The sequence below is a fragment of the Macaca nemestrina genome, chromosome 4 (genome assembly GCF_043159975.1).
Source record: "Macaca nemestrina isolate mMacNem1 chromosome 4, mMacNem.hap1, whole genome shotgun sequence".
Lineage (NCBI taxonomy): Eukaryota > Metazoa > Chordata > Mammalia > Primates > Cercopithecidae > Macaca > Macaca nemestrina.
Genome location: NC_092128.1, coordinates 101179295 through 101206541, shown reverse-complemented (window position 1 = coordinate 101206541; position 27247 = coordinate 101179295). Strand labels below are relative to the sequence as shown.

General features: G+C 52.1%; 1 protein-coding gene across 4 annotated transcripts in view; it reads left to right on the top strand.

Moving 5' to 3' along the window:
- The window catches only part of LOC105475813 (corticotropin releasing hormone receptor 2), a 49079-nt gene that overhangs the window by 12050 nt on the left and 9782 nt on the right, over window positions 1–27247 (top strand). The window contains exons 1-7 of one of the 4 annotated variants that reach the window (XM_011731329.2): window positions 5607–5885; window positions 6025–6150; window positions 21475–21560; window positions 23145–23251; window positions 23594–23711; window positions 25933–26086; window positions 26561–26621. In XM_011731329.2, the coding sequence (XP_011729631.2) occupies window positions 5783–5885; window positions 6025–6150; window positions 21475–21560; window positions 23145–23251; window positions 23594–23711; window positions 25933–26086; window positions 26561–26621 (755 nt within the window). In that variant the 5' untranslated portion in view covers window positions 5607–5782. Of the gene's footprint in view, window positions 1–5606; window positions 5886–6024; window positions 6151–21474; window positions 21561–23141; window positions 23252–23593; window positions 23712–25932; window positions 26087–26560; window positions 26622–27247 lie in introns of those variants that run through there. The other 3 variants (XM_011731328.2, XM_024790913.2, XM_024790912.2) reach the window with 3 other exon arrangements.

The following is a 27247-nucleotide window of genomic DNA, read 5'->3' as shown; positions in this document are numbered from 1 at the left end:
CAGTTCAGCCTGTAACACCATCTGAAGCTAGTTTCCTCATCTATTTAGCAATGGGTCTAAGTCCACCTCAGAGGCTCCCAGTGAAGGCTGAATGAGAGCCCACATGGACACCTAGCACAGGCCATGCCAGCATCAGACAGGAAATGGAGGCCCCTCCCTTCAGGAAGGCCCAGCCTTCCCTCACCCTCAGAGGCAGTGCGGGTTTGTCAGCAGACCCACAGCCTTCTCCCTGCCTTCCCCTGCCCTCCCTCCAGCAGGTGGCACAGACCCTTCCCTGTCTCCCTTGGGGGATGGTCCCCCCTCTGAGTGCAGTGGATAGGGTCCCAGCTTCTCCAAACATACAGCCTTGCCTGTTCAGCTTCTAGTAGCATTCATCCATTTGCAAAAGGGATCCACATGATTTCTATAAAATTGGGCACAAAAAAATGTAACTCTAAGAAGAAGACAATAAGTACTTGTTCTCCCGCAACCCAGGAATTTTTATAATGCCTCATATCTCTCAAGAATTTATGCATCCGTAGAGCCTCATGTTCAACTGTTTTCTTCATTTTCTTTTTCTTTTCTTTTTTTTTTTTAAATGGGATAATAGTGTGTCCATAGTTTCGTCACCTGCTTTTTCCTCTTATAACTCAGAGTGAACATTTCCCCATGTCATTAAATATTCAACCACTTCATCGCTGGTGACGCTGCCTAGCAGCCACTCTGGGGATGCATTACCCCGTATGAACCATGACTGGATGGTGGATGTAGAGGCTGTTAGGGAGCCCCTCGAGCTTCAGGAATCATTTCTCAAGTCCCCACATGATAATGACCTTCTTTTCAGTGTCCACTCTTTGAGGAAATATATCATGACTAACACAGAGTTCAAAACCAAGTAAAACCAAACACTATGTCTTTTAGATGTACATACCTGTGAGAAAACTGAAAAAAAAAAAAAATATGAGCCAGAGAATGACAAATGCAATAGTCAAGGGAATGTTTCCTCTGGGGAAGGAGAATAGAAATAAATACATAAGTGACTAGTAATGATGTAGTTTCCAATTGGGTGGTAGGTTTATTATATTGTCTACTACATACAATAAAAAGATTAAATAAAATAAAGACTAAAAAATAAAGTTAAGCCATGCATGGGCTAATGCACGGGCTAATAATGACAAAGGGTCATGAAACTATGATCAATTCAATTGTATGCCCCTGAAAAAGGAAACACATGCATAATCACAAGAGCGATTATGACTTCAGGCAGGCTTTAAATAGATTATTTCTATTTTATTCATCACAGAGGCATCTACATATATTTGAAAAATATTAGGGCATATATTATGAGGCATATTATTTATCCCATCCGTAGACAATACAAAAATCCAAATGGACTATTTATTTATTTATTATTTTTTGTAGAGATGGGGGTCTCACTGTGTTGCCCAGGCTGGTCTTGAATTCCTAGACTCAAGCAATCTCCCTTCCTTGGCTTCCCCAAGTGCTGAGATTATAAGTGTGAGCCACCGCACTTGGCCAAGAATCTGAATGGATTCAAAGATACCTTGAAATAATTCCTCAATGCAACACACACACATATACAAGGGTTGGTCAAATGGGAAGAGAGCCGTGGCCTGAAGACAGGGTCCTGGGCTTTCCTCAGCTCTTCTGCCAAGGTATCTGTTCTTTCTTAGTGATTCACTGGGCTGAAGCCTAGAGCATTCCAATGGGTGCTGCGGATGGGTTAGTGAACAGGACCAGCCCTGCCCTTGGGGAGGCATGGGCTGGTAGATGAGATAATGAATAAAAAGCAACCTGGATGTGACATAGGCCCAGCACCCAGCAGATGGGGTCACCAAAGAGCTGCATGTCTGAAGGATGAGTGTGGAGCTGTAAGGCCATTTCCAGTACAGGAACACAAACAAGGAACAGATAGCGAATGGTTCCTGGTAGTGACATATTGTTCTGGAGGGTCTTTCAAATGAAGTAGGAGGGTGAGGATGGGGAACAATGATCATGAAGAACCTTCTTTGCAATACCAAAGATGGTTCCTAGGAATGACACATTGTTCTGGAGGGCCTTTCAAATCGAGCAGGAGGGTGAGGATGAGGGATAGATGATCATGAAGGACCTTCTTTGCAATACCAAAGAGGTGGTCTCCATCTCAAGGGCAATGGGGTGGGGGCACTCCTATGAGGCAGAGTGACAGGATCATAATTATAAAACATCGTTTCATCTGCCATGAGGAGACAGGGAGCCCATTTGGGCTGCTGCAGAGATGAGGATGACCTGGGAGAAGCAGGGGAGGGAAACCTCTTTTCCTTGTCTGGGAATCCTATTGTCCATTTGTAAAACAAGAATGTGGGACTGGATGTCACTGAGGGTTCTTTCTGTCCCCACAGCTTAGTCCCATGGTTTGACATGAAGACACCAGGCCACTTCCTCTGTCCTGCAGTGGAGTAGGATAGGGTGAGGAGGGGGTGCCTGGCCTGGGACCCCTGTCTCCAGTGCTACAGGGCAAGAGTGAGGCACCTTCAGGCCCCTCTGGAACCTCTGGGCCCTCAGCAACCCCATCGTAATTCCCAGGAAACACCACGACTCTTCCAGCTGTGCCTGAATAGACTCCCTGTCTATGCAGTCTAATCAAGGACAGTCCCTTACAGAGGCAAAGATGCATCCTGTGCCTTTAAATCCTGTTTTCCAGCTGACATTTGAGTGGTAGGGGATGAATGAGAGAGAGAATGTGTGTTTATGGTGAAGATGCATAACTGTGGTTCTGTGTGCGATTCTGTTGTGCCTACATGCCTGTTTGACACCACGTAGTAGGCTTTGCAAGTGTGTCTGAGCTGGCCTGGAACTGTCCACTGCCGCTACAGCTGACATCAGAGGTGGGTCATGGGATGGGATACAGGGCACCAGAGGCACCTGCCTTACCCTGCTGCTTATGGTACACAAGGGTCTTCCCGAGCACCTGTCACACTTCCCTGAACCTATTTGCCAACATGTCCCCAGTAGCTTGGGGAGACACAAACTGTTCCAAATACTTATCCCCTAATGCCTGGCCTCCAGCTGGGACGGGGCTGGCCTGCAGCCCGGGGAACCCATCACTATCCCAAAGCCTCTAATCTACCTCTGCTTCTTTAGTTAGCAAAAAGGCCCCTGTCTTTGTTTGTTTGTACTTGGATTTAGTAAAATTGAGGGAAGTTTGGGGCTTTTCCCAATTTCCTCCTCATTTACCTATTTGCAGACACTAAAGTGAGCTGTAAAATCAATTTGTTCCCAAACTGCTACCTTTTCTAGTTTTTCCTGTGTCACATCTAGAATGACAACTGTGCCTATAATAATATCCATGAAGTAATGGCCCCACATCCAGGGGACCTTGGGTCTGTGGGTCTGTGCTCAGACCCCAACTGCTCATTCAGGATGCAGAACAGCCTTTGACTCTGCCGCTGAAATGGTTACTTCCCAGAGGAATCTTTGGTATGTGAGATCTCCCAGTTAAGAGCGATCCCGTTCACCCAGGCCAACCATCTGTTATGAGCTTTCCCAGTTAAGAGCGATCCAGTTCACCCAGGCCAACCCTCCTTTCTGCAGAAATCCACATGAGATGAGAAGTCCCTGGCCTCTGGTCATTGGGAGCACACCACCTGTGGACATAGCTGCATCTCAGGAGGTGGTGCACTTTAGGCACCACCCAGGCGGTGGCTCCAGTAACAAACAAGGTTAACAACTTAAGCTTGGCTTAGGATTTCTCCCTTCCTCTGTGCTGCACTGTGCTGTGTAAAGGGCCGTCCCCTGTATATGAGGGACACTATTTCCCTGTGAATACATGGGCTCACCTGGCCAGCCATACTCTGGCCTGTGTGGGATCCTGGGTAACAGGGCTCAGTCTAGGAATGGAGGGTAGGACTCTGCCGAGGTCCTCCCCTGCTCCTGGCACTGGATAATATGAAGACCAAGGAAATTCTACCTCTGCAGCTGCCCAGAGCTGAGCATGAGCTCTCACTGTCCATTCAGGAGGCAGAGGATAGACCTGGCTGACTGCTCAGCACCTTGTACCTGCCAGTCAGCAGGCCCTGGAGAGATTCCAGGGCTCAGCCCTGGTCTTAGTGTGGCCTCGCTCGCTCTGCCTGGGCAGTGACAGAACCATTAATATGGAGGCTGGTGAGAGCAGAGCACACAAAAGCAGCCTGCCTGCCGCTTCGCCTCTCTTTGCCCAGGGCATGGTGCTGGTTCATGGTGGATTCAGCCTCTCCTAGCAGCTTAGGTTTATGTGGAGCGTGGCAGGGGAACAGGACTCATTCCTGAGACTGGGTCCCAGCTCTCCCTGCCCTCTAAAGATAGAAACACACAACACACATGTATGTATTCCCCAGTCTCTCCATCTCATAACTCAGAACCAGAGAGTCTCAGAGCTGAGAGGGGCCTCGGGGAAGATTTCACTGATGGAGAAAGCCCCAGAAGAGAGGGCAAGAGTCCTGCCTGGGGTACCATGGCAGAGAGAGCAGAGTTAGAAGCTGGACCAAAACGCAGCCTGAGTGGAAGCATGCCTTACTCCAGGCCCTGCTGCCCCAGCCAGATGCCCCACTCAGCAGGCAGACACAGCAGGCCTGCCCTGGGCACTCTGAGGGTGCAGCCACAGCAGAACCCCAAGGAGGCAGTCTGGGGTTGGGTGACGTGAGCAAGTTCCCTGGGAAAGTTTCCAGCTCCTCCACACTTGCTGTGGGGCCTAATTCTCCCGGCCCCTGCCCGTTCCTGGTGTGGAAACCAGGGTCAGGTGAGGCCCTGCCCAAGCCTGGAGGAAGAGAGACACATTCTCACTTTCTTTCTGGTGCCCAGGGCACCAACACCTGAGTGTATAAAGCCTTCCAGATAATTTCAGCCAATTTCTCCCCTAGACTTACTCCATCTGATTAAATGGCCACCCGGTCACTCAAGCGGGAGACCCGATGTTATCCCTGCTTCCGGGCTCCTGCTTAAAACCAGCCACCCACTCCAGTTCCTCCTCACCAGGTCTGGCTGCCCCTCGGAAATCTCTCTCCATTCCAGCTTCTACGGCCTGATCCAAGGTCTTCAACCCACTCAGGCCACTTGATCTCATTAGACTCTTGGGTGTCTCCCCGTTTCCCTCCAGGCCTCCCCAATCCATTTCCTTCCAGGAGGCTATAGAGGCTTTTGGAGGGTGCAGATCTGCCCATGGGCTCTCGGTCCCTGCCTGCCTCCAGTGTCCTCTCTCACGGAGGGGAAGCTCAGGCGGAGAGCTTTCGAACTTTGGGTCGCGGCTGTCCCTCGGTTAGGAGAGCTGCAGTGTTCTCCTCCGGCAGGGGGGCAGGTGGGAGCGCTTTGCTGCCCCCTGCAGCTCTGGGGCCTGCGATCCCCGCACGGGGCATTCCGTCACCCCAGGCCCACGCTCTCCAGCCCACAGCCCTCCTCTGGACGCCGCGAGTGGAAGACAGCCGGGAACTGAGAAGCCGTACTCTGGGCAGGGTGGGGGGCCCGGGGGCTGGAGTCCGAGCCCCTCCGAGAGGAGCCGCCCGGCCCCGCCCCCCGGCGCCGCCATTGGCCGCGGCGGAGCGGCTGTACCCGCAGCTCGGTGCGCTCCGCAGCTCCTCTCCGGGAAGGTCCCCACTTGACAGCTCTGGGCGATCGGAGGCGGCGCCCAGAGGCTGCCCGGGAGACCGGAGCTGGGCTGGCGGGGGCCAGGTCCCCGCGCCCTCTCGGCCGCTCACTCTCGCGGCCGCTCCCTCGCAGCCACGCCGAGCGCGCACTCCCACTCCCTCTCCGCGCGCGGCTGCGGGGCGCGATGGACGCGGCACTGCTCCACAGCCTGCTGGAGGTTAACTGCAGCCTGGCGCTGGCCGAAGAGCTGCTCTTGGACGGCTGGGGGGCACCCCTGGACCCCGAGGGTAGGCGGGAGGCGAGAGGTCGGAGGCTGCCCGGGCTCCTTCTCTTGCGCGCTTAGTGCGCCCCTGACCCCGCGCTCCGAGAGCCAGGCATCCCTTGGGGCGCCCCTCTGAGCCCTACTGCGCTCTCTCGCGCCGCCAGGTCCCTACTCCTACTGCAACACGACCTTGGACCAGATCGGAACGTGCTGGCCCCGCAGCGCTGCCGGAGCCCTCGTGGAGAGGCCGTGCCCCGAGTACTTCAACGGCGTCAAGTACAACACGACCCGTGAGTGCCCCCGGCTCTCGCTGCCTGCTCTATACCGGCCTCCAGGGAAGGCGGTTTAGGGAGTAAAGAGGATTCCGGACCCAGTGGCACAAAGCAGCTGAGGGCCGTGGTACCGCAGACCGCTGGCGTTAAGGACCCCTTACAATGTTGGGGGCGCGCCTTCTGCTTCTACCCCCAATACAGCGTCTAACCTCAGTAAGCCAGTGATTTGCCCACAATTCCCGTGCTCCATGCGGTGACAGCCCAAAAAGGGGAGAAGGAAATACTTCCTCCTCTTTAAGTGTAAACCTCCCTCCCTCATTGTAGGTTCCCGTTGCCTGAAGTTCCCCATTAGGGCTTCATTGTTTAGATAATGCTTCCCCTGCCCAGGAGGGGGACCTGTCCCAGGAGGGCGGATATGCTAAGTCCCAAATCCCCCAGAGTGAGTGCAGTGACCAGACCTTACTACCAGAGTGGAGAGGAGGAGGGCAGGAGGCAGGAGGGCTGGGGCGAGCGCATATTTTGTGGGAAGGACATGCAGGCGTAGGTTATGCTAAGCCAGAGGGTGCGGGTGTTGCATCTTCCCTAATCCGAGGTCTCAGGACTGACCTGCTGGGCTGAGTCAGGGGCTGTGGGCAGCATTATTCCTGCGCCCCCACGATGACTGGTGTCTGAATCAGCCCCCACCCCTACCCCCCACCCCCAACACCACCTCTCAAGGAGAACAACCTGTGCCTGCCTTCCTCCTGGCAAGTCACGGACTGGCTTGAGGCTCTGGGGGAAAGGGCAGCAGAGGTTGCTGGAGTTACACAGCCTCCAGGTGGGGTCGTTCAGTGTGGGTTCTGGGTGTGTGCATGTGTGTAGGTGCCTGTCTGTGCCCTGTGGAACAATGGGACGGGAGCCAGGCGTGTGGTCTGCAGGAGGCTGTGGGGGCAGAAATCACTGCCCCACCTAGAACCCCCCTCACATCTCTAGCCGGACCCCAGTTGTCAAGCACGCTGAGACCCTATCTGGATTGTTTGTCTGAAGCCTCTCATCCTGGAACCATCCTTAGAAGCCATCTCAGAGTGTCTGTGTCTGAGTGGTGGCCCAGCTCCACCTCCACCACCCATACACACACACATACACACACAAGCTTTCAGAAGCTGAGGCTGAGGGCTTTGCCATGAGGGATGGTTAGAAAGCAAGAGAGATGCACCTGCACCTGATGCCAAGCTGCATTCCCCTGGCTGCACCAGCTGAGGGCTCTGGTGGGCCCAGGGAGCACATGCTTCCCATCCATGATTAAAACAGATCTCCCTGGAAGGAAGTAAGGTCCTCAAGCTAGGAAGTGTGCAAGCAGAAGGAATGATTTCCCTGTACCTTCCTATTCCTGACCTTATAAAACTGTATTTTTAGGATTCCATGAGCTGTGTGGGGTGGGGCAATGGAGATCAGCGTGCCTGATTCAGACTGGGCCCGGAGATTCAGGGCCATCCAGGGTAAAGTGGGGTGATGGAGCATCTCAGCCCACAGCCTGTGAACCTCAGGGAGCTCTGCTTTGGTTCTTACCCCAGCCTGGGCTATGCCTTGTTCTCCCCAACCAGCCTGGAGGCCCCCCTTTCCCAGGGCAGGGCCTGGGTCTCTTCTTCATAGCCGAACTGAGTACAGTAATATTCAGTCAATTTGTGGAACACCCACTATGTGCCAGCCACTGCACGGGCACTGTATTGAGACTCTCACTCACAATTGCAACAGACAAAAAGAACAGAATGATGAATGCGCTGATTGGGGGGAAGCACAAGGTCTATGGAATTGGGGTGGGGGTGGGTGATAAGGAAGACTTCCCAAAGGTGCTGCAGACAGCACATATCAGGCCATTCATATCAATTAAGTCTAATGAGAAGCTGATAAAATGTTGGCGCACCACCCAGGCTGGTAAAAGTAGGGCCAGTTAGCCCCTGGTATCTAATGAACAATTTTCTTCATTTAGACCAAAGTGCTCCCGGCACTGCAACTGCTGGAGAATGAGAGGAGCTGGTGGAGGGTGGGGAGCACTTACCATTAACCAGCACCTATGAGGTCAGCCTAGGTGGGAAGAGCAAAGGCTGCTAATGGCTGTGGAAATGCATGATTGATTTCCGTCCTCCCCATTCTTCACATCAGTGCTGCTTCCTTCTTCTCTGTTTGCCTTTTCCACGGGATCCTTCCTTTAAAAAGAATGACAGAGGGAGAAAACTCCATGAGAAACCTAGGGGAAGAACAGGAGCGTTCAGGCTCTACTTCCTGCCCCAATTTTGTTATGCTATAGCCAAACCCCCACTGAAGCCTCATTCCTTAGCGAGCAGGAATCGCCCGGGTGGGGATAGCAGTTTAGATATTAGTCTCCGCAATTTTTCAACTCAACTGAGCACACAGAATCTGCCACAAAGCTATCAAGTGTTGATCATTTTCCAGGTGCCAGCTACTACTGAGAGAGCTTTGTATCCATATCTCAGGCATCCATAATCCCACTCACCCACACTCCCTCTGAGATATACACTGCTTTTATGCCCATATGGCAGACAAGAACACTGAGTCTCAGACACATGAAGTAACTTGTTCAAAGTCCTAATCAGCTCCTGTGCACCAGTGCAGGCAGGTGAATCCACAGCCCTCACTATTAACCATGGAGCAGTATTGCCTCCATAAGAGGCATTCAGTTTGTGAGAAGAGCTTAGAGATTTGGAAAGAAGACTTATACCTCCGGCCTGGAGGATCAGGGAGGACTTAGCCCTCTGAGCTGGACTTCTGGGGACAGGTTGGGTTTTAGCAGGTGAGTGTGTAATAGGCACAGGAGAGGCCCTCTAGGCTGAGGGGACTAGGCAAAGCATGGAAAGAGGCCGGGCTTTGTGCCTTGAGGGGAGTGAGTGTTGTATGGAGAACAGGGAGTAGGAGAAACAATGAGGCTGGGGAGGAGCATGGAGGTCACGTGATGCAGGCCATTCTATAGGGCTTCACCATCTGGAGAGGGAGCCTGGGTGAGCTTGTGAGCAGGGGAGCTCAGCTTTGGGAGCACACTGTCCTCTGGAGGGAAAGGAGAGGTAAGGGGACTTCTGCACAGAGCCAGGTAGACTACAGGTTGTGGGAGCAAATGAGGATGAAGACGCCAGCAATCTTGGGCATTTGAAATTGACAAGATATGGTGAGAAACAGCAAGGTAAAGCGTTGGGCACACAAGAAACAGCTGAGCACAGCTGGGGATGTGTTGGCTTTGAGGAGCTGGAGGGACACCTGAGCAGAGATGTCCAGAAAGCAGCCGGCTGGGTTGGGAAAAGCTCAAGAGAGCGCCAAGAGTGGAGATAAGGCATTTAGAAGTCCTTAGGATGTGGGGTTAGCAAATAGCTACAGTGTGTGAGTTTGGGAGGCTGGGTCAGAGCCTTGAGCCATCTTACCCAGAGCTATTTCCAGATGCAGCAGGGCCAAGGGAAGGGAAGGGACTAGTGCATGGCCACACATGCTAGTCAGTGGCAGAGCCAAGTTAAGCACAAGAGTCTCCTCGGGTGTTCTCTACACAACCTGTGCTGGCGGTTCAGTGGCTGAGCTTCCACGTGTTTGTACTGTGGTTTAACTCATTTAATCCTTGCACCATCCAGTGACAGAGACATAGCATTATCCTCATTTTACACATGGGAAAAATGAGGTGTGGAGCAATTAAGTCACTTATAACAGAACAAGGATTCAAACCCAGGTTCTGCTGCCTCTCAAAAAGCAACTCTGCTAGGTTAAGCAGAGAAGAAATTTTTAAAAAATATATCGGGGAGGCCGGGCGCGGTGGCTCACGCCTGTAATCCCAGCACTTTGGGAGGCCGAGGCGGGCGGATCACAAGGTCAGGAGATCGAGACCACGGTGAAACCCCGTCTCTACTAAAAAAAAAAAAATACAAAACATTAGCCGGGCGCAGTTGTGGGTGCCTGTAGTCCCAGCTACTCGGGAGGCTGAGGCAGGAGAATGGCGTGAACCCGGGAGGCGGAGCTTGCAGTGAGCCGAGATCGCGCCACTGCACTCCAGCCTGGGCGACAGAGCAAGACTCCGTCTCAAAAAAAAAAAAAAAAATATATATATATATATATATCGGGGAGCTTATGGAATCCAGAGTGGGCTAGAGAACCAGATTTGGGGCCCCAAGCCAAGAACACAGGGCAGAGCTAGCCCAGTGAGGGGACCTCCCTCTCCCTGAAAGGCCCTGCCAACACCACCAGCCCTGGCCACTAGGTGGGACACAGCCCTGCTACCACCACTGCCACCACTACCACCACTACTCTAGAGTCTTTTTTTTTTTTTTTTTTTTGAGACAAGGTCTCAATCTACTACCCAGGCTGGAGTCCAGTGGCATGATCAAGGATCACTGCAATCTCAAACTCCTGTGCCCAGGTGATCCTCCTGCCTCAGCCTCCCAAGTAGCTGAGACTACAGGCACATGCCACCACACCTGGCTAATTTTTAAATTTTTTGTAGAGGTGGATCTTGCCATTTTGCCAGAGCTGGTCTTCAACTCCTGGACTCAAGCGATCCTCCTGTCTCTGGCTCCCAAAGTGCTGGGAGAATAGGCGTGAGCCGCTGCACCTGGCCAACCTGGAGTCTTTTTTTTTTTTTTTTTTTTTTTTGGAGACAGAGTCTCGCTCTTTCACCCAGGCTGGAGTGCAGTGGCTGGATCTCAACTCACTGCAAGCTCCGCCTCTCGGGTTTACGCCATTCTCCTGCCTCAGCCTCCTGAGTAGCTGGGACTACAGGCGCCCGCCGCCTCGCCCGGCTAGTTTTTTGTATTTTTTTAGTAGAGACGGGGTTTCACCGTGTTAGCCAGGATGGTCTCGATCTCCTGACCTCGTGATCCGCCCGTCTCGGCCTCCCAAAGTGCTGGGATTACAGGCTTGAGCCACCGCGCCCGGCCCAACCTGGAGTCTTAAGCTTCCTGCAGTTATCTCTGGAGAGGCTTTCTCCCTGTCTCCATCTGGGGGCCCCCAGTTCACTAATTCCCTCAGGTAGGTGCATCTGATCGTTGGGGGAGTATGTGGAGCCCCAGGTCCCATGCCAAAGCTCTGGCTACAAGGGAGCCTGGGAAGTAAGGATCTGGCATTTTAGCTCTAGGTGGGGAGGTAGCCTCGGTCTTCCCCCAGGATTCCCCGAGCCCAGGTTCAAATCCTGGGTGGCTAGAAACAATCCTAAATGTCCATATTCAATTTAATCGGGGCAAGTCTTATCCCTTTTGTGGGCCTCAGTCTCCCTATCTGTATTCAGAAAGGAGGTGGATTAGCATGGAAGTGGTTTGGCCAGAAGTGGGGCACTTATATCCCATTTTCCTCTCACCTCTCCCCGTTCCACATGGACTTCTCTGAGCCCATCTCTGTGCACATCTCTGTCTCTGTGTCTCTCTCGTTGTCTCCCTGTTTCTGTTTTTCTCTATGTGTGATTCTGTGTCTGTGTGTATGTTTCTATGTCCTTTTCAGTTTCTCTTTTTTTTTTCTACCTCTCTCTCTCTTTCTCTGTCTTTCTCCTTCTCCATCTCTCCTTACTGCCTTCTCCGTCCCCCAGCTCCATCTCCAAACCCACCATCTCCCAGCTCACATCCCTCACTCTATCTGCCCTTCTCCTGCACCTCATCTTGCCTGTCCCTGTGGTCCTTTTGGCTGCAAAGGAGGGTCCTGCCACCTCCCTCCTGGCCATGGTCCATTTTCCTTCTGTGGAACCACTAAGTGCAGCTTGGCTCAGCCTCGGCCTCCTTGACCTCAGGCTCCACAATGTCCTACTGGGAACGGCTGGGGTCATCTGTACTGAAGCATCTGCCAGGACAGGGGAAGAAGGGGCATCCCATCTAACCTAGCCACATGGGGAGGTTAGGGGTCCTCACTTCCCAGAACCCCATTCTAGAGACATGCTGAAACACTGGTTGTGTTACAATGGAAACACATAAGCTGAGTGGTCTCCAGCCAGAGGGGTCTCTCCCATTGGGTCTGCCTGCTTAATCCCTTCTTCAGTCCTCAGGGCCAGAGGTGATAAGAAAGGCTGAAATCTGCCCTCAGGAAGCCCCAGGCTGCTTATCTACCAGGCTTGTGCAAATCAACAGTCAGAGATCAGGAAGAGGGGTTTGGTGGACACTGGGACATTCCTGGGAGGCTTTCTGGAGGGAGTGGGGGTAAACTTTAAAGGTCTTGGAGCAGTTGGGATGCCATGTTTGTTGAGGACAGGCACAGTACAGGAGTACAAGCCTCAGGAGGACCCCAGATAGACCCTGCCCTCTGGGTTGAAGAAGTAGAAGCTGTAAATCCGGAAACTTAGGTCTGCATTCTCAGACACCGGTGAGACCTGATCCCGCCCTGACTTTATTCCATTCTCCAAGGCCCATCAGTTACTCCATGTGTGAGAACAGCTTCCCTGCTGGGAGAGAGGGAAGGCGGGACGGGCACAACCATCACAGAGGTTTAGCTAAGAGAAGAAGGAAGGAAGAGAAATAAAGCAGAAGTGGATGCCCTTGTGGCCACCCTACACTCCAGAGCTGCCCGGCTGCAGAGCCCTCTATACATTGAGTCCAGCCCTCCCCTCCCCACTTAAGGGTACGAAATGAGGAGAGGGAAATACAGCTGCCCAGAGTCCTACAGCAAGTCTGGGCCCTGATGGGCCTCTGCTGGCTCCGGAAACTCCTGGCTTCTGCTCTAGCTTCTACCCACCTCTGCATGCATCTTGATCTTTCCTGTCTCCTACTCTCCCCAGGAATCCTCCAGCCACCTAATCATCTTGCTCAGGCTCACCCCTTATTGAGGTTGTATTTCACCCTTTCCCCCAGAAAGCATTGAGGAGCCTAGAGACAAGGTTTTCAAAGATGCATAAGACCTGAGCCTGCCTTCCAGGAGCTCCTGTTCTAGAAACAGTGACAGGCAGACTCTCAAAGAGAACTTTCTAATATATGCTCTCAAGTAAAATAGCGCAGTGAAGACAGTCGGAGCACATGGAAGGGAATTATTCCAAGAGGAAGGGAGAGTAAGTTTGGAAGACTTCATGGAGAAAGTCTTGTTGAACAGTACCTTGAAAAATTGAGCTAATGATGTGTCAGATGGAAGGGAGGAGGGGAGCAGAAGCCAGATAATGGAGGCCTCACATGTTGGACCAGGGCATGGGCCTTGATTCTGCTGGCTTTAGAGACAGCAGCTGTTTGTCCGTAGCCCTATGGTGCAGGACCAGAATACTCTGGCCATTTCCTCTCCTACCTCCTGCTTATTAATTCAGAGGTCCGAGCATCCTTCCCTGTGCACTCCCTACCACCAATGCCACAGCGCAGCTTGGATCCCTGAGAAAGGACTAAAGGAGGAGCCCCATCTCAGTAACCCTCAGGGAGCTCCCCACAGGGCTTCTTGTCAGGGCCCCAGGTGCAGGCATCTGGGCCCCCCTGACTGCCCACCCCCACCAGGTGCTCCAGAGTCAGGCAGGCAGTCCCTTTCACACACAGCACCTGCCAGGAGAGCCGCTGGGGCAAGGGAGAGTGGAAGGAACCTGGGCTCAGATTCAGCAGGGCTGGATCTAAGTCCTGGGTTTGTCATGACTCACTGAGGGACTGGTAGACCCTCCTTGTCCAAGTCTCGGTTTTCTTATCTGTTTGAAGGGGACAGCAAACGTGCTGACCTCGTGGGGCCATGGCACACAGGGGAGATGATGCTGCTTGGGGCTCCCTGTGGACAGCTAGGACATTGTCAGCAAGGGGAGGGGAGTTTAAGGTGGCCTGGGGCCCGGAAGGAGAGGCCATCATGTCCTTGGGGAGGGGAGAGTCCCACCCACACCAAGAATGGCTATCCTCATTCTGGGGTGGTGCTCTCCTGCTGTCTCTGAGGGCCCCCAGAACTCTGTGGTTTCTGGGAGGGGGAAGTCTGTCTATCTAGACTGAGAAGGTCTGGTGCCTAAGAGCCTGTAGAGATAGGCAGCCACTTGCCCCCCTGGAGGGATGCTGCTGGCATTCTGCCAGCCAGCTGTCTTCTCCCTGCATTACTTCACAGGAACCATGAACTGAAAGCCAGTTCTAATTCTGACCATCCTACTGACTGCTTTTCTCACTTTGGGCAGGTTGTCTCCCCTCTTCAGACCTCAGTTTATCTGCACCAGGTGGGTGGAGGACTTGATGAGTTCTAGTGATGTTTCTCAGTTCCAAGGCAACTTCTGCCACAGGGGTCCTCTATTCGTCCTCTCCCCACCTTCCTCCACAGGCCGGCGTCATGGCGACGAGCCCACTGAGCATTGCTAGGATGGCTGGAAGGAGGGAGCCCTGTACAGTAGAGGCAGGAACATGAGGTAGGGGCCTCCTCCCACTGCCCCTTCTCTGGGGAGGGCAGAGCTTACACAGTGAGCTGGGTTCTGCTCCCCCTTCCCTTTTTCATAGACTCAGTATGGTCTTCATTAAACTGCTCAATGCCTCTATGACTCAGTTTCCCCACTGTCTCCTGTAAGTATGCTTACAGATCCTGCTTAAGGATGGCAGGGCACCGTGAGTGAAAAGTCCTGTGAAAATAGGGAGCTGAGGCTCTCTGGAGGTCCAGAACAGGCAGTTGAAGTTCAGAGAGCTGTGTCCATACAACATTAAGAAATGGAATCCAAGCTCCCTGGCCTGAATCTCAGACATCACCAACAAAGGGCCCTGGGGATGCCTTTCCCACCCATTGGCTGGGGTTGGCAATAGTAGACTCCCAAACTCAACCTAGCACTTCTATGTCAGTCTGGGTCTGAGCTTGGGTGAACATCACCAGCTGCCTGTTCCTCTCTGACCACCAATTTGCTGTGATTGGATCAAGACAGAAATATGCAAGGTGGGCCTCAACGTTGGTCAGTCCTCCTTAGCCTGCAGTGGCCTCCAGGCAATGCAGGGTACTGACTCAAGGAGATGCACCTCATTTGGGAAGCTCAGGAAAACCATGCTGTTAGCACCAGGACTATACATCTGACCACCCCAGCTCTGGCCACACTTCCCCTTAACTGGGGATGAAAAGCACACAGTCTCTTAACTGGGGATGAACACAGTCTCTTAACTGGGGATGAACACAGTCTCTTAACTGGGGATGAACACAGTCTCTTAACTGGGGATGAAAAGCAATCCAGTCCAGGAAGTGAAGGCCAAGCTGGGAGGAGACATTGGCTGAGAGGTTTTTCCCACAAAAAGCAAGAAAGATGGCCAGGCATGGTGACTCATGCCTGAAATCCCAACATTTTGGGAGGCTGAGGCAGGAGGATCACTTGTGGCCAGGAGTTTGAGACCAGCCAAAGCCACATAGTGAGACCCCATTTCTACAAAAAAAAATTAGCAAATTATCATGGCATGGTGGCACATGCCTACAGTCCCATTACTCAGGAGGCTGAGGCAGGAGGATCACTTGAGTACAGGAGTTCAAGGCTGCAGTGAGCTAAGATCACACCACTGCCCTCCAACCTGGGTGACAGAGTGAGACCCCATCTCAAAAAATGTAGGTAAGAAAGGTGACTCAAAGTCAAGGTCAAAGATTTCCTCACCAGGCCCCAAGCCAGACAAGAAGATGGCTGGATCTGGAGTGGCCTAACTACAGGCAGTAAAATGAATTGAGAGTGGGATATCTGGCCCCTAAGGTATTATCTTCTGGGGATCTGGACACTAAGTGGCAATGACACTGAAGAGGTGGCATAACTGGCGGCACCTGCTGAAACACAGGGTCATAGGGAGAGCCTCTCTCCTAGGTACACCAACTCCAGGGTCTCCTGTGAGGAAGTGTGTCCCAGAGGAGAGAGATCTTCTGCCTCTTCATGGTTGAGTGACCCCAGACGTGTCAGTTTCTCTCTTCAGGTCCCACCAGACCAGATGCAGAAGTTGCCTTCCTTCCTAATTCCCAAGGAGATCCCTGATGACTCAGTTTCCAACTTGCTTCCCTTGGAACAGTCAAAGCTTTCATGCCAGGAACCTGGAGGATGGTGCCCACAAGTTTGCTGTTTGAGACTGACACCCCTCCCCCATGTGGGGTTGGACTGCAATGTCTGCAGTTTGGCAGCTGGGTCAGCCTACCCGTGGTGTCTTGTCGTGTGATCTGGCTTCCTCCTGCGTGTGTGACTGTTTTGTATTTGCCATGCATCTTGGTGGAGCATGGGCATACAAGGTGGCAGACTGTCTTCCTGGCCCACTCTGAGCCTCCTACCTTCGATGAGTTCCCAAGTAACCTAGGAAACAGCATCAGCCTTGGTCCATCCTAAGATCTTGTGTGCTCAGCTTTGTGCAGTACTTAAGAAAGGGCCAGAAATGACAGCAAACCAGGCCATGCCTTTAGGGGTTCTCAGCCTTGTACAAAATAAGGCAAACTTCTGCTCCAGAGAACCTGGGCTGGTTAGGAAAGTACAACACCTTTACAGGGGTCAGTGAAAGAACAATCCCAGCCTAGCGTGAGCCAGGCAGACACAAGCAGCCGGACCCTTGGGGAGCTGGAACAGTCATGGAAGCTACCTGGAGGAGCTGGGGCTGGAGCTGGGCCTTGAAAAGGGGCATGAATGGGCGTGACCTCATTGGGCCGGGCCCAGGGCCAAGATCTGAATATCAGGTGGGAAGGCTGGTTCTTAGGAGCTCTCCGAGGTCCCCAACCTTAGAGATAGGCAGGGATGAAGAATGGCATTACGCTGTCCGCGGTGCTGAAAGTTCCGATCCCATGTAGTGACTTCATTCCTTCTGTAAATATTGCTTCTGGCCCTCCCCACCTCAATGTCATCACTTTCTCTCCCTCACCACTACTACTACTAGTACTACCTCTTCTTTTTCTCCTCCTCCTCCTCTTCATCCTCCTTCTTCTTCTATAATCATCATCACAGGGTCTCACTCTATCACCCAGGCTGGAGTGCAGTGGCACAATCTCAGCTCACTGCAACCTCTGCCTCCCAGGCTCAAGCAATCCTCTCACTTCAGCCTTCTGAGTAGCTGGGACTATAGGCACACACCACCACGCCTGTTTTTTTTTTTTTTTTTTTTTTTTTTAGAGAGAGAGAGAGATGGAGTTTCATCATGTTGCTCAGACTGGTTTCAAACTCCCAGGCTCAAGCAATTCACCCACCTTGGTCTCCCAAAATGTTGGGATTACAGGCATGAGCCACCATATCCAGCCTTTCCCTCACTTGCTGTACTTTTCTTTCCAAATAGCCAATGACCCCATTGCTGTGCCTCACCACAGTCCCATTCACTCTTTTCCCCATGCCTACCCCTGTCCCTTGTACTCCTTCCCCCAAAACTACCACCAAAAATAGCCCCTCATGGTCCTTGTCTCCTATGGTCCATGTCTCTCCAGACGGTATCAGAGATAGAAGTGCCAACCATTTGAAGGTGATGTCAGGGTGCTTGGAGTTGTCACAATAGCTTGGGGATGCTAACTGGCATTTAGTAGACTGGGGAGTCTCACATAACATATAATTGATACACCTGAGATGCCAAACATCATAGAGAATCGATTTACTGTAGTTTTTCTAAGAGGCAAAACTGAGACTAAGAGGGAAGGGACTTAGTCATGGTCACCTAGCTATCCAGAGACAAAACTACAGCTAGAATACAGGCTCTCATGTCCTAGCCAGGCTTCAGGACCACCCCAGGTAACAGCCTGAACTGGGAACTCTTTGCAAAGTGTCAGCATCTGAAACGGGGAGAGCCCATTGTAATGGAGGTTTTTGGCAGGCCTCGGCCACTCTGAGCATGGAAACCAGGCCTCCCAGACTACAGAGTCCTGCAAGAGAAGACCCTGCCTGCATCATTCAGACCCTAATGCCCCTGGAAGCCCACACTCCACATCATCAGCATTGATCCTCAGCAGGGGCACTTGTGTTGCTATGGTAATGGGCACCCACCTCTCTGCATCCAGCTCCACAATTTTAGCCTTGCCATCTGCCCTCAGAGTGTGTGCCCATCCATCTATGGTTTCCAGGGGGTGGAGGGGATTCTTTCCGTCTTACTCTCTCCTGTCCAAGGCTGTGCCTGAGGGCCCAGTGCCCTCATTAGCTACAGCAGACAGCTCCTCCGAAGAGTGGGGCACATCTGTCCTCCAGTCCTTTGATACCCAGTGTCTATAGCCAGAAGCTTATCTGCAGGCAGGGCTGGGCTGCCAGAGAGGGAAGTCCCCTCCCACTACTGCATCCTACCTGCTTTCCCAGGGGTCAGCAGATCTGAGTCAATTCTGTTCAGCCCACATTTCCTCAGTGGCTCTGTCCTGAGGGAGATCTGGTGGCTCCAATATGGCTTCTACTTACTTGTCTGTTCCCAAGGAGCTCAAGTCCAGTACCAAAGAAAAGAATGATTAGGTCCAAAGATGTGAAATTCATAGTGAATTATGGCAAATGCACTAAAACAGAATTTGTGTTTTTCAAACTATGGATTGTGATGCAAGAGTGGACTGTGAAGTCAATTTAGTGGGTCATGATCAGCGTTTGTGTGTGAAATGAATAGAAGGCATTAGAATAGGCTGGATAGGAAAATAGTACAGTTGTGCTCAAGCTAAATCTTGCTTTTTGAAACTGGATTCTGTGTGTGTGTGTGTGTGTGTGCGTGTGTGTGTGTGTGTGTGTACTGGATTATAATATAAAATGTATGTGTTATTGTGGTTCAAGGGCAATAAAGTGGAAAAACTACATTACAAAGGAAGGGATAGAGGGGGAAACAAAGAAAGGATTGCTTCAGACCTAGGGGTGTTGGGGATGGCTCCATGCAGGAGGTGGCATTTGAGAGTGGGTTAAAGATGGGTAGGAGTTCATCCGTGAGCAGTGGGTAAGAAGGAGGAGGTGCTTTAAGAGGTGGATCCACACAAAGAGGGTATGTGCCAAGCCTGTTTGTGCCAATGCCAGTGGCCATGCAGAATGCTGGAGATGGGTCAGGGCAGCTAGGCTGGGGCCTGTGTATCAAGGGCCTTGACTATCATGCTAAGAAATTAGACTTTATTCTTGAGAGCAATAAACAGCCACTGATGGCTTTTAAGCAGGAATCAACATGGTCAAGGTGGCAAGAGAAGAAGCAGGGAAGTGAGAGAGGAGGCCGTTGTGGCAGTCCAGGCAAGAAGACTAGAGAGCAGATGGAGGGATGGGCAGGAGGGGAGTGAACTCTGGAAAAAGAAAAGGAGGAGAAAGAATCCATGGAACTTGGGACCCCATGGACATTGGTGTGAGGGAGAGGAAAGGTCTCTGATTTGCAGCATTTCTATCCTGACCCCCTCCCACCTGCAAGTCCACCCCACTATCAGTGCCACCACAGGATATCATATTTGGGAAACAAGTGTTCCGAGGCCCCATCCTCAGGGAGCCCCCACACTGATCAGAGTGACCAGACTCACTCACCTGGACAGCTCAGGGCTGGTCATCGGGCAAGGTTTGGAGTGTGGGACTCAGGCGGTCAGGACTGGAGGTGCTCGGGAGAGAGAGCTATAGAGTGAAAGCAATCAAGGTCTTCCTGAAGGAAGGGGCCTAGCATTGAGCTTCAGGAAAGCTAGATAGTATTTATGAACACATAGAAGATAAATTTTTCTGCCCTTTGAAACACAGACAGGATTCTGGTCTGCCTCACCTCACATAGACTGTTCAGAGACACTGTAAACCCGCATCAGGGAGGGACTGTTCATTTCACAAAAGAACTTACCCTCCTTACACAATTACTTTTTTAGTTCGGTGACATCACCATCACTGACCCTCACAAGTTGAGGTAGCCTCTCCCTTTCATGAGCATGAATGTTGGTAAGAAAAGATGGTCCTAGGTATCAAATTCAGAGCCCACCTGGGGAGTTGGGCACCATGGCTGGGGGTGGGGAGCAGGCTTCCTCTTCCTGGGAGTCAGAATCAGCATCAGACCAGGGCATTCCCTGACTCACTTGGCAGGGGGAGGGCAGGGCCCTGCCAGGGATGGGCCTTGGCCCAGGAGGAAGGAATAGGCCAGTCATGACCCTGGGTTTGAAGAATGGATGAGCTCCAGGCACCAAACTAAAAAACAATTAAGCTAATAGAATCTTCCCCATTGATTTTGCTCTTCGGCAAGTGCTCTTTCCCAATTCCATTGCTTCAAACTCATCGGGCTCAACGGAAGTGGGTTTTTAAGTAAACTTAATTATTTCAGAACACACTGCTTCCAAAAACAACCTAAAGTTCCCCCTCCAGCTCTGCAACTCTGTGATCTGCGAGCTATTTATTTTAATTAGCTTTACATTGTATATCTAACATATGCTAAAAAGAAAAATTCACAGACAACTGCCCATTAGTCAGAGAGATGAACCCTGGTAAAAATCACCCCCAAACAATGGAACATTCAGCATTTGTAACCCACCCGGGAGGTCAGAAACACACTAGTGAGGAAGGCAGAGCAGAGGCAGACTTGGAGAGCTCCGGGCCTTCTCCGGTGGGAGGGCTTCCTCCTGATTGGAGCTGGCGTATGGAGGGGGTGTCTCAGGAGCCAGACCTTGACAGTTGGAGCTGAGATAGAGAGAAAGGCAAATATGAGCATTTTTCAACTTTCCTACCATCCCCCTTGACAAAACCTGCACTTGTGTGCACAGGACAATGCTCCTTGAAACGTCTTTTCACACATCGTATTCCAACTTGAATACAGAGGCTGGTTCTTGAACATTGAGAGACATCACATGGTGGCCTCCCAGGCAGCAGCGGCCCAAGAGCAGCGGCCCAGCCCTGAGTGCCCAGCATTCACTCATTCCTGTTTGCCACTACTTGATATGGCCTAAAGGTTAAGAACAGAAGACCTGAAGCCAGAACTTCTGGGTTTGAATCCTCTTGTCATCTTTGTATCCTTGGCCAGCAGCTTAATCTCTTTGTGCCTCAGTTTCCTCCTCTTTGAAATGGGTTCATATTAATGCCTACTTCATGGGGTGGTTGTGGAGATTGAATGGACATGTGTATCCATAGCAGTTAGAAGAGGACCTGGCACATGGGAAACACATGCTATGTAAATGGTAGCTATTATTAAAATGGAAATGCTGATATTGGTGAAGTATGGATCTCAAATATAAAACAATTGAGGTGAGGATGTAAATTATGTGGCATGCTGAAAGCAGTGAATCTTCAGGCACAACCCACTGCTCACAATTGGATTCAGTTTTGAAGCAAATGAACAAAATGGAAGTGTACAAAGTGCTAGTCAAAGATTGTATCTAAAATGGGTTTTAGCATGCCTTTAGCAATCTTGTAAGATGAGTCTTTTGTGCTATTTTCACATAAGTGGCTTACATGTAAACTTTCAGATGCACATTGTATTTCCTGCCCTAGGAGAGCTGAGGTGTGTTTACCTTATCCTGTGGGCACTAGGGAGCCAGGGAGGGCTCTTGAGGAGGGGAGTGACCTGACTCTTGGCAGTTGGCATTTTTTTGTAGGGAATGCCTATCGAGAATGCTTGGAGAATGGGACGTGGGCCTCAAAGATCAACTACTCACAGTGTGAGCCCATTTTGGATGACAAGGTGAGTGGCCCTCACCTGCTGTGACCCCAGGCCTCACACACGTATTAGGACTCAGGTTGAACACAGAGGATCCCAAGGGGGGCAGACCAATCCTTGTGTCACCCAGCCACTCCCTTCTGTACCTCCTGCCACTGCCCCCAGTGTCCTGCCCTGTGCTCAGTGACACTGTAGAGGAGTAGAGAAGGGGGACATGGAGTCCTACCTTCAAGAGAGCTTGGGCTGCTAGAGGATACAGCCAAGGTGGCATGTGACACAAAAAGGGAATGACCGTGTAATCAATGCTCCCAACATCTTAGACGCTGTGTGGCTGCACACCTTCCTCTCCCTCTGGGCCTCAGTTTCCCAATCTGACATTCTGATTCTGTGACTCCCCATGGAAACAAATGCAGCCCCACAAGGGCTGTCCCCATGGGAAGCTGGGTCCTGCTCTGCCTCTCCTGCTCCAGCTCTTGCTCTGGAATTCAATTCGGTGCTGCTGAGGCACCGAACTCCTCTCCTTGAGGCTACGCCTCATTCCTGACCTAAAAGGATACATCTCAGCTCTGTCCCCTCCTCATTACCCAGCACAGTCCTCAGTGGGGCTGGGACTTTTCCCCAAATGAAGTCCAAATTGAGAGGGAAAAACATTCACCCGCCCTGAGAAAGTCATTCTGCAAAATGTGAGCCACAGAGGTTCTGCAGGGAGGCCACTCAACGGGCAGGGAGGCCTCCAGCCCTCAGTTCTCACCTCCACTCTTTCTGCCCCTCCAGCAGTGGAGAATCAACACAGGGGGTGGGTAGGGTGGAGGGGTGGCTCTCCCTGGCAGGAAGGAGTATTTCATCACTGACTTTGTTTCAAATTGCCAACACTTGGTGATAATTAAAAGTCAACTGACTTTTATTCAGTTTGAATAAAATTTCTAAATTCTCTATAGACAGTGCACCCTCTCGTGTGGTCTCCAGGGCAGAGTAATCTCAATGCACCCCACCCCAGGCCTCCCATAGGTCATTGCTTCTGAGGTAGGATGGCAGGTTGGCCCCATTGTACAGACATCAAAACTGAGGTCCCGAGATAAAAATCAACCCACCCTCAGTCACTCAGCCAGCTGGGATCTGGGCTGAGACTAAACTCAGGAGAAGCATTCTAGAGTCTAGAATTTTTAAAAAGAATCTGTACCCATACCTCTCAAAATGTGCCCCCAAAAATGCATGTTGGTGCCCGGCACAGTGGCATATGTCTGTAGTCCCAGCTACTTGAGCGGCTGAAGTGGGAGGATTGCTTCAGGCTTGCAGATCAAGGCTGCAGTGCACTATGATTACACCTGTGAATAGCCACTGGATCCCAGCCTGAGCAACAGACTGATACCCCATCTCTAAAAAAATTAAAATAAATGCATGTTGGAAGGCCTGACCACAGCCACTTATCACAACAAGAGCCACCCAGGGCCAACAGGAATGAACTCTAAGAGCCAGGCATGGCAACGACAGCTGGAGCACTTCTGCCCCCAAGGTTAGGACACAGAGGTGGCCATGGCTGGAGTACCCAGCCCCACCCTCACGTGCCCATGCCCCCATCTGCCCTGTCCATGTCTGTCTGTCCAGCAGAGGAAGTACGACCTGCACTACCGCGTCGCCCTTGTCCTCAACTACCTGGGCCACTGCGTATCTGTGGCAGCCCTGGTGGCTGCCTTCCTGCTTTTCCTGGCCCTGCGGTGAGTCCACCCTTCCGCCTTGCTTTCTCCTTCTCCCTCCTCCTACAGTACCCCCTTCACCTCTCCCAGACATTCTCACCTCCATTCTGGGGTCCAGGAGATAAAAGGGCCAGTGGAGAAAGGGGGGTTTGGGCGGGGTGCCAGGGCATAGATCACCAGCAGGCATGTGGGGTGCAGAGTGGGAGCTGGACTCAGAGGCCTCACTGTGGCCACCGTGGGTGGGAAGTGGCTCCTAGTGCAGCCCTGCCCTCATCCTAGGCTGAGTCTCTACCTGGCCTCAGGGCGAACCCAGTCCCAGTTGACCCCTGACCCCGGCTGACCCCTGACCTGCACCTCCCACAGGAGCATCCGCTGTCTGCGGAATGTGATTCACTGGAACCTCATCACCACCTTTATCCTGCGAAATGTCATGTGGTTCCTGCTGCAGCTCATCGACCATGAAGTGCATGAGAGCAATGAGGTCACTGCTCGGGGAGACTCGGGGCTAGACCTGGGGGACTCTGGGCTCTGGGGACACCCATCTCTCTGTCTGCTGTCTGCTTAGACCCCTCCTTTGACAGGAAACTCACTACCTATCAAAGCAGCCCTCTTCTTCTTGGGCAGCTTTTACTCTTACAAGCTCTTCCTAATGTTGAGCTTCTGCAACTCTACCCCATTCTTGCTCCCACTCTGAGAACAGATCCTCTGTACTCTCTCCAGGCTCTGAGACAGACCCCTTGGAGATTTGCACACAGAGACTGATGTTCACCAGTCCCCCCTACTCTCAGCTGGTGACACCTGACTTTCTGGCTGCTCCTTGGCTGACCCATGGCCAGAATGCTGTCATCTGGGCTGTGGCTCAGGTGCAAAACCATACCTGAGCTCGCCTCCACCCTAGCCATTGTCCCACCAGAGCTGGGCTGGGAGGAGCAGGAAGCTGCCAGGCTGGAAGCTTCACAAAGCTGACTCCAGACACATTTATCCTAGTCCACTTCTTATCTTGTGGATTCAGATGTCCTCAAAGACCTCTTTGAGAAAAAGAGGCTAGAACTAACCTCTGTTGAGCTTTCTCTGAATCCCAATGAGACTAGCAGGGATCATTTTCCCCATTACATAGACATGGAAACTGAGACTCACAGAGGTTGAGTGACTAGCCAAGGTCACATGCAGTGATGATACCTCTACATAAGGGGCTATCCCACATGCTAACTGTCCACCCTGGATTTCTGTCCATTGCTGTGTACTGTATCCAAGCCATTGTAAAAGTATAGACTAGTTTTGGGCCATCGCAGAGCCCTGTGGTACACCATTAGAGACTTCTCAGTACATTTCCTTTGGGTGGCCTGTGCCTTAGCAGACACCAGCCTGGTGTGATCCTTAACATGGTCCCACAAAGAACCTTGCCTCAGAACCAAATAGGCTCACTCAAGTTGAGGGCGCCTTCTAGCTCCCACGTGGGCTTATGCTAATAGAACATCATCAACCATGGAGGAAAAGTAGGGTTGGGAGGAGGGGCTCAGTAGCTTCCCACCTCAGCAGGACTTTCTCAGGAAAAAAGGAGACAGACCTCCACAGGAGGCTGTGCAGGGAAGCCCAGAAGACAGCCACGGGGACTGGGCAGGGAAGCCCAGAAGCAGCCAGCAGCTCAGGACAGGAGGGTTATCTAAGAACTGAGGCTGTCAGAGCCAGAAGCAGAGCCCCTGACACACAGGTCCCCGGACCTTGAGCTGGCTCCATCATTCCCCATGTCCCAGCCTTGGCTCTCAGGGTGCCCTGGGAATGAGCATGTGGGGAAGATGACCAGGTGGGGGTCTGTTGAGAGGAGCTCTGGCGTGGAAGCCCAAGGCCTAGATCCTGGCCCTGCTGTGGCCCACTGTGTGGCTCTAGAGGGGCGGGGGCTTCCCCTCCCTATTTCCTTTGGGAAGGTAACCTTTGTGCTTGGGGAAGGTAGCCTTGCTCAGAGGGACAGGGACAAATTCCCCTCTGCTGGGAAGGCACGGAACCACAGCAGGCACAACCACAGCCACAACACAGCTACCCTCGTGCCTGTCTTTGTTATCCTCTGTCTCCTTCAACCACCCTGGAAGGCAGTGTTACTTTTTGAGGTTCAGAGAGGTGCAGTGACTTGCCAGGAGCCGTGTACTTTGCAAGTTTCCCTCCAGAGCCAGTAATGATTGTGCCAAGTCCAGAAGTTCCCAAACCCAGAGTCTTTGGAGTATCCCCTCCTTGGCCGCAGCCCCACTTCATACACCCTTGACTCACTTTACTCACTTTTTTTTTCATTTTTTTCTAAATGAAATTCCATATCCCATCCCTAAAAGGAAGCAGATCTGACTTGCTATGGATTGAAAATGACTCAAAAAAACTAAAATGAAAATACAACAAGGTGGTTGAATTCCAGCCTCTGTCTACAGAAAGCTCAGAGCCAGACTCTCCCTCTCTTTACTAGAAAGAAAAATTAGAGTTAGAGAGATGTTAAAAAAGCACACTGGCCCCAGTGGAGAATGGCACCTTAACTTAATCTGAAAGAGTGAAAGAGCACTGGAGAAGGATGAGGCTTTTCAGAGTGAGGTTCACTGGTATTTGATGGCATATTCACAAACCCCCTTTGGGAAGCCCTGTGTCTTGTTGCCCTGCCTGGGGATGTGTATGTCCTGCCTGGGCCCTGAGCAACCTCCTGACAGCCTGTGCCCTGCACACAGGTCTGGTGCCGCTGCATCACCACCATCTTCAACTACTTCGTGGTGACCAACTTCTTCTGGATGTTTGTGGAAGGCTGCTACCTGCACACGGCCATCGTCATGACCTACTCCACCGAGCGCCTGCGCAAGTGGCTCTTCCTCTTCATCGGATGGTGTGAGGGTCCCGGGGGCAGCAGGGCCTAGTTGGGGGGGAGGACTTCTCACCAGGCCATTTCCCTTCGTCTTGGGTCCAAGGACCAGAGCCCGGCCCTGCCCTCCACCCCCAGCCCAGTCCCGCGGATGCAGCTACTTCCCTCCATGCTGGTGAGGAACAAGCAAAGGATCCCTCCAAAGGATATTCCTCAAATAGCTCTTCTCCCCCTGCCAGGAAGGACCTGTCCAAGGCCTTTGTCTCTGGCTCAGAAACTGGCTGGCTCTACTCTATCACAAAGTCACGCATCCCTGCTTGGAGAGAGGGGCGGGGGCATGGGCCAGGGGTCGAGGGACAGGGCACCCCTGGGGTTCTGGGTAACCTGCTGTTGGAAGAGTAAAAACATGGTCCCAGCCCCATTGTGGTCCACCATGATATGTCCTACAAGAAGGTTCCTGTCCATCGGTCCCCTGCAGCCCAAGTCTGTCCTTCTCTCAGGCATCCCCTGTCCCATCATCATCGCCTGGGCCATCAGCAAGCTCTACTATGAGAATGAACAGTAAGTGAATGGGCCAGCCATGGGGGCTCATGGGGAAGGGTGTGGGGTGTTAGGAAAGGTCAGCCTTGGGCTCTGGCCAAGCCGTGGAGCAGGAGTTGTAGCCACACTTAGACAGATTCACTGTCCTGTTGTCCCTAAATTGAAAAAAATAGCCCTGCACTCAGAGGTACTCACGTAGTAGGGCTCAAGGAACTTTGCTGAATTAAGTTAGGAATCATGGTTCCTTGCAGTGTCTCCCCGGCCCCTCCCCGCACCCCACCTCCGTGCCACGCACGCCCCCTTTGGTCTTTGTAAGACCTCCTCAGACTTGGATGTGGCAGCTCTGGCCCGGGGTATGTGGAAGGGGCCAAGGCCGCACATGACATCCAGAGCTGTCCATGAGCATTTAACGAGTCCATGAGCATTTAACAGAGATTTTTTTTTTTTTTCCCTGAAGTCCCAGTCTGTGCCTGGGTGCAGTGTCCCATCCTGAGGTTCTCCCTATGCCACAGGTTGTGATATGCTGAGCCACAGCCCAAATGACAGCAACTCTGGCCATGGGTCAGCCAGGGAGCAGCCAGGAAGTCGAGTGTCACCAGCTGAGAGCAGTGGGGACTGGGGAACATCACCCTGTATGCAAATCTCTG